The sequence below is a fragment of the Brachyhypopomus gauderio genome, chromosome 1, assembly GCF_052324685.1.
Source record: "Brachyhypopomus gauderio isolate BG-103 chromosome 1, BGAUD_0.2, whole genome shotgun sequence".
NCBI lineage: Eukaryota > Metazoa > Chordata > Actinopteri > Gymnotiformes > Hypopomidae > Brachyhypopomus > Brachyhypopomus gauderio.
In genome coordinates this window covers 40,322,844-40,329,700 of record NC_135211.1, presented here as the reverse complement: position 1 = coordinate 40,329,700, position 6,857 = coordinate 40,322,844, and the positions used below count along the sequence as shown (strand labels likewise).

Here is a 6,857-nt window from a genome sequence, read left to right as displayed (position 1 = left end):
TTCGTATCAGAGGAGGGAGAGGAGCAGGCCAAGGAGGGAGAGGAATTCGTGCCAGAGGAGTTCGTGTCAGAGGAGGGAGAGGAGCAGGCCAAGGAGGGAGAGGAATTCGTGCCAGAGGAGTTCGTGTCAGAGGAGGGAGAGGAGCAGGCCAAGGAGGGAGAGGAATTCGTGCCAGAGGAGTTCGTGTCATAGGAGGGAGAGGAGTAGGCCGAGGAGTGGGCCAGAGAGGGCGAGAAGCAGTCCAAAGAAGAGCAGGCCAAGGAGGGAGAGGAGAAGGAGGGCGAGCAAGACAACGCATTTTCATTACAGATGAAATGAGAGCAACAGTCATTGACCATGTCATTGTCCACGGCATGACAATGACCGAAGCGGGACGAGTCCAACCTAACCTCAGCAGATTCTCAGTGGCCACCATTATTCGGGCCTTCAGAGAACACAACAGGTACTGTATGTACTAGGTTTTTAGTCACTACTGTACACTAGATGTTTACAGTATACAGTACTATAGTGGAGTGCACCTACATACAGACAAGTGCAATCATGGTTACAGTAAACGTGTGTACTGCAAGGACCATTTCTGACCAAATGACTGTTTGTTTCTCTAGAGTTGAAAGATTGCCATTTGCAGGTGGGAGGCCTTCCAGATTCACACCAGCCCAAGAGGTCCTCATTGTGGATATGGTCCGTGAGAACAATATGATAAGACTACGGGAGATACAGGAGAGGATCATTTGTGACAATGTGAACTTTCAGAACATTGACAATGTCAGCCTGACAACCATAGACAGAGTCCTCAAGCGCCAGAGAGTACGCATGAAGCAGGCCTATAGGGTACCCTTTGAGCGCAACTCTGACAGAATAAAACACCTACGTCACCAGTATGTGCAAGTAAGTACAGTACAATCCATGTACACGGTGGCCTACAGTACTTTACATGCAATACTATACTATCGTACTGTAATGTGCTGTATTGACTGTCTGTCTGAACACCTGAAAACGCTTTTTGTTTCCACAGAGGATCTTCGAGTTGGAGTCCATGGCCAGACCCCATGAATTTATATTTGTGGATGAGGCTGGCTTCAACCTCAACAAAAGGAGGAGGAGAGGCCGTAACATCATAGGACGGAGAGCTATCATTGATGTGCCCGGCCAACGTGGAGGAAACATCACTCTCTGCGCTGCCATGAGTTCTAGAGGGCTTCTCCACCGGCATGCTGAACTTGGTGCCTACAACACTGAGCGTCTCCTCACCTTCCTAGGAGAGCTCAGAGATGTTTTGCTTGACAATGACGACCCGAATGCTGGGCCAGCTGATCACCATGACCAGCAGAATCCTGGGCCGGCTGATCTTCCCATATATGTCATTCTCTGGGACAATGTTAGTTTCCATCACAGCATCCAGGTCAGAGAGTGGTTTAACATCAACCAGCAATTTATTAATGTGTGTCTGCCACCCTACTCTCCATTCCTAAACCCAATAGAAGAGTTCTTCTCATCATGGCGGTGGAAGGTCTATGACCGCCAACCTTACACCAGAGAGAACCTTCTTATTGCTATTGACCTGGCCGGTGATGATGTGGCTGTGGAGGCATTCCAAGGCTGGGTGCGGCATGCCAGGGCATTCTTCCCACGTTGTTTGGCTATGGACAATATTGCCTGTGACGTTGATGAGGTCCTGTGGCCCGACCCAGCCCGACGACGTGATGCCGCCCAATGATTTCAGTGTCAACATACAACATACTGTGTCAATTTACAATTTACAGAAATTGCACCCTGAACATTGTGTTTTTGATTGTTACTGTACTGTATCTATTGTGTGTAATGGATCCTCCATGGAGTTTACAGTACTCATTTCTGCATCTGAGTTGCATTTGAGTTGTGATATTACTTGAGAATATATTACTTGTGATTATTATTTGAGAATAAATAATGGTTGCTCAAATGCATCCTGGCAGTTGTGAAAAAGTAAAAAGAACAGTCTCACACTTTGAAAATTGTGTTTTCAATATTTTTGGTAATGTAGTTAATGATGCTCAGTAGTGTGTACATTTTTGCAGGCCTTGAGTGGTATTGTGGTGTCAAAGGTTGCTTTTGAGCATATGAGCGACTGTTTTGGTGTGATGGGTTGGTTTTGAGCATATGAGCGACTGTTTTGGTGTGATGGGTTGGTTTTGAGCATATGAGCAACTGTTTTGGTGTGATGGGTTGGTTTTGAAAAGAGACTGTGAGGTTGTGTGTATGTAGCTTTAGAAAAGTGTTTTGTGTTTAGAGTTTGTGAAAAATGAAGGGCAGTATCATGAAATGTGTTTAAGCAATAGAGAAAAACTGTAACTGTTCCTAGGATCAAAAAGATCACAGCAGGTGGAAGATCCTTTTCTTTTAAAGCTCCACAACTGTGGAATAATCTTCCTGCCTTTATTCGGGACTCAGACACAGTCTCAATGTTTAAAACTCGACTAAAGACTTATCTTTAAGGGGAGTAACACTGCAGTTGGAGCCTACAATTCCAGTATCATCGCTCCGACACGGAATGAAAACCTGGCGTTCATCATAAGACATTTACATGGACAATATCAACACCCAGAACTTTCATTCTAGTTACCTTATACTTAGCCTGATTGTGTGATTTATTTGTAACTTGTGTATTAGTCTGTATAATTTGTTTTTGTGTAATTTGTGTGTTAACGGGCCGCCCAATGGAGGATGGGTTCCCTTTTGAGTCTTGGTCCTCCCAAGGTTTCTTCCTATTCCCCACCATCTAGGGAGTTTTTCCTTGCCACTGTCGCCTTTGGATTGCTCATTAGGGATTTGGACCCATAGTATTATTAACCTTGTAAATATGTTGTGAAAAGCGCTATACAAATTTGATTTGATTTGTTTGTGTGTGTGAAGAGAAAGAGAGAGTGTGTGTGTGTGGAGAGAGAGAGAGAGAGAGAGAGAGAATATGTGTGTGTGTGCGTGTGTGTGTGTGAAGAGAGAGAGTATGTGTGTTTGTGAAGAGAGTGTTTGTGTGTGTGAAGTGTTTGTGTGTGTGTGGAGAGAGAGAGTTTGTGTGTGTGTGTGTGTGGAGAGAGAGAGAGAGAGAAAGAGTTTGTGTGTGTGTGAAGAGAGTGTGTTTGTGTGTGTGTGGAGAGAGAGAGAGAGAAAGAGTTTGTGTGTGTGTGGAGAGAGAGAGAGAGTGTGTGTGCCAAGAGAGTGTTTGTGTGTGTGTGGAGAGAGAGAGTATGTGTGTGTGTGTGTGTGTGTATATGTGAAGAGTGAGAGAGTGTGTGTGTGTCGAGAGAGAGAGAGAGTGTTTGTGTGTGAGAGTTAGAATTTTGTGTGTGTGTGTGTGTGTGTGAAGAGATAGTAATCTCAAAACATCCCACTAGCAATCTATTTGAATAGGCATCCCATAATAGTAGAAATAGATTGGAAGTGGGATCGGTAATCACAAAACATCCCACTTGCAAACTATTTGAACAGACATCACATAATAATCTAATCACCTTGACGACAGAATGGAAATAAATTGGAAGTGGGATGTTTTTTACTTACCTATCCCACTTCCAATTTATTTGGATGTGCTCCTCACTGTGGCCAGACTGCGTATTGTGCGAAAAACGCCCGTTTTTGAAAAATTCGTAGCTCGGCTCGTGGGTGGGCTAGACGCGCCGCGACACTTCCATACGCGTCGGGGCGTCTCTAGTGTGTGCCCTGACCCACCCCCCTGCCTGGCAAAAATCCCGGGACTTCTGCGCGCAGTGTCCGGCGTTAGCAGTTTAATAGATTGCAAGTGGGATGCGAAAGCGCCAACTAGAGGTATTTTGTTGATGATCCGTGAAACAAATTACTTCATATTAGTGGAATGTTGATTATTGACAATTCTATTAAATTGTGGCGAGGTTTGGGAAATTGTTGGTCATTTCTTTTTAAATGTATTTTTGTGCATTTGCTTGTAGAACCAAGAGTATGGCCATACTGAAAGGGCTGCAAGAAACCTACTCCAACTTATAACAGCAACAGAAACAGGTCGAGAACCTATTCAGGTCCCGCGTCAGTCTCAGATTCAGGGTCCAACTCAGTCGGTTTGTTGAGCAGAGATCAAGTCAGGAGAGACAGTCCAATGTCCAGCAGGAGATGGCAAGTTTAAAAAATGGCCAAAACAAATGTGGCCAAAATAATTGTGGCTTTACATATAGTAGGTGTTGACCAGGTAAATTTTTGATAATCTCTCTTTCATTGTCACTCACAGGTCCTTTCCTGGCATTTTCAGAAGAGAATAAAGCGGTGCTAAATGCAGGTTTCCCCACACCGTTGAAAACCACCAATTTACAGTTCTACTTGCTTTCAAGACCCATGAACGAAACTCCTGAAGACTCACAGGAGCTCAAGCTGTTAATGGAAGGTTTAGGTAAACGTCAGGTAGCTATGCCTGACAACAGCAATTATTATTATAAATAAATGTCAGATATAAATGTCAGATATAATGGGACAAACGGGTTAAACTGAAAATAAATTGGAAATACATGTCTGATTTTGGGACAACAGATTATATTTGTAGGCTATTTGGCCATGGGGTATCTGACTGTTAAACATAGTCTGGGTTACTTTATACAGCTCCAAGTTAGTGTTTCTTCATGGAGTCAGATCTTGAATCTGCTTAGCAACACGTTTCAGAATTTTTAAAGCCTGTTTTATTATGTCTTTACTGTCCTCGTGTCATGAAGCCAGAACTGGAATTTGCTTAGCAACAACTATCGGATTTTTCTGTTGTCATAAAGTAACTATTACCATAGGATGTCAGTTTTATTATGTCTCATTCAGAAATAAACAGCTTTATCTTCGATCACTCTCACTAAACTACCATTTCGAGATCAGAAGCCAACGTCAAGAAAGAACTGAAAAGAAAAGGTAAATTCTCATATTTCTGTATTTTTTATGTTGTAGGTTCATACTCGCTAAACAATATTAATGTATGTAGTATTACACAAATAACTGGAAAATTTTAATTGACTAATTAAACTTAATAGCCTAGTAATGTGATGACAATGTGTCTCATTTTGTTCATTATCATGAAAGCGATCTTAGCTGAAAGAATCTAGAACAATTTTGTTAGAATTTTTTTCGTTGTGCAGGTTAACAAAATCTAGTGTATAGGCCTCCCAGGTCCTGAATATTACCTGAGAATAGAGGATAATCGTTTATCGCAGATGAATAATTTCTCGTAGAACGGAGTATGACCAGATGACCACGCGGATGCGCGTGCGTGTATTCGAGTGCGCGCGGATGCGCGTGCGTGTATTCGAGTGCGCGCGGATGCGTGTACGTGCGTATGGGGGAGGAGGTCTTTGAGACAAAGGGAAACTCGATGGCGCGAAACTTAAACCGAGTTCTCACTACAGCCACAAACACAACGCAAATTTCCTCCAACTAAGACAAGGTATCGTCGGTCACTATACAGCCCCAATGAGCGTATAGTGGGACACACGTTTAACAGTTATACGAAATAAAAGAATCAGTGTAAATAATCGAACAAGTTTAAACAGAATACCTATTTAAGCTTTGAACAGAATATCTCTTTAAGCCTTAAACAGAGTACGGTTTAACATAAACGTGATTATAAACACCACTGCAAACAAGCGTTCACAAAGCATCGATCTAAGCACACAGAAAACAGTAAAACAAGATATTGTTCTAAGTCTGCCCAGATGCACAGTCTTACTTTGAGTTGTTCAGTCCGCGGCCCGCGCAGTAGGCCAGGTAGCCTCTTGAGGAGGACTCCTTCGTGCGCTTTTGAGGAGAAGGTTCCGCTGGATCGCGTTGCTCCGTCCAGGGGAAGGTGTGGTGGCCGTTCGATCGGCGGTCCCTCGGTGGTCCGTTGCGTGGTGTCCCGGGGAAGTTATCGCTGTCGACGTTAAGATGAACTCGCGGAGGTCCGGCCGTCGCGCGAATGTTCAAATAGTTCTTAATCGTCGGCTAGCTGAAGCGATTGGTTTTCGCGAACTCCGCAAAAGAAATAAAAGTAGCGAACTAGTTACTTCTTGCGTTGCGTGCTGCACAGGGTTCGAGTGCAGAACCAATACCGCTTTGTTCCCGAAGGTGTGCGCGCTCTTCGTCTCTAGGTAGCTACTTTGATGCAGCCAGGTAGAGAGAACGAACAAAGGGGGATCCCCCCTTTTAAAGGGGATTTGTCTGATGACGTAGTTCCACATCCGTCCTGACGTGGGCCATGCACCTAGGGGGAGCACCCTCCCCTTCCTTTGTCTGTGGAGGCATGGTACCTACACAAGTGTCTTAGCTAGACTTTGATACGAAATTACAGCATCAGCGCTCATGCTTACTCGAACCGACAGCATTTTCCGCAGCGACTAATTGTAACTTAACAATACGGCAGTATTGAGGTGTCGGCTCTCAAACACCATGTAGTCCAAGAGCCGGTATAGGTGACTGAAGTAGCTACACTACTGGATAAATAAATCGGCAAAATAAAACAATGACATTGTGCTTCAGTTTGTCTTACATTTCTGCACTTATGAACATAGCCCTTTACTTTAGGCAATTATTGAACTGTTTAGTCTCCAAATTCGATTCAAACTGCATCGATGAGTTCACAAAGTTATGTCAATAGGCGGTATTCATTTGGCCGTCAGACTTCCATCATTTATTTTAGATAAATAATAAGATTGGTATCGACTGGATACACCAAGGGACCTGGTGACTTCGACTTTTTATGAGCATAGTGGCAGGGCAATTACTGTATTTCAAATAAAGTAAAGCTCAGCACAGTTATATAAATATCTTATTTTCCTTTTTATAAAACAACTACCTTATGACAAGAAGTTGGAACAATAAAAAATTTTATTTAAATCACATAA

General features: G+C 43.3%; 1 protein-coding gene across 1 annotated transcript; it reads left to right on the top strand.

Moving 5' to 3' along the window:
* Nucleotides 1-314: 314 nt before the first annotated feature.
* On the top strand, nt 315-1,717 carry LOC143484225 (uncharacterized). Its single transcript, XM_076983232.1, has 3 exons — nt 315-442; nt 606-888; nt 1,016-1,717. Exons 1-3 carry the CDS (start codon nt 315-317, stop codon nt 1,715-1,717), a joined length of 1,113 nt encoding a protein of 370 aa, XP_076839347.1.
* The last annotated feature ends 5,140 nt before the right edge of the window (nt 1,718-6,857 follow it).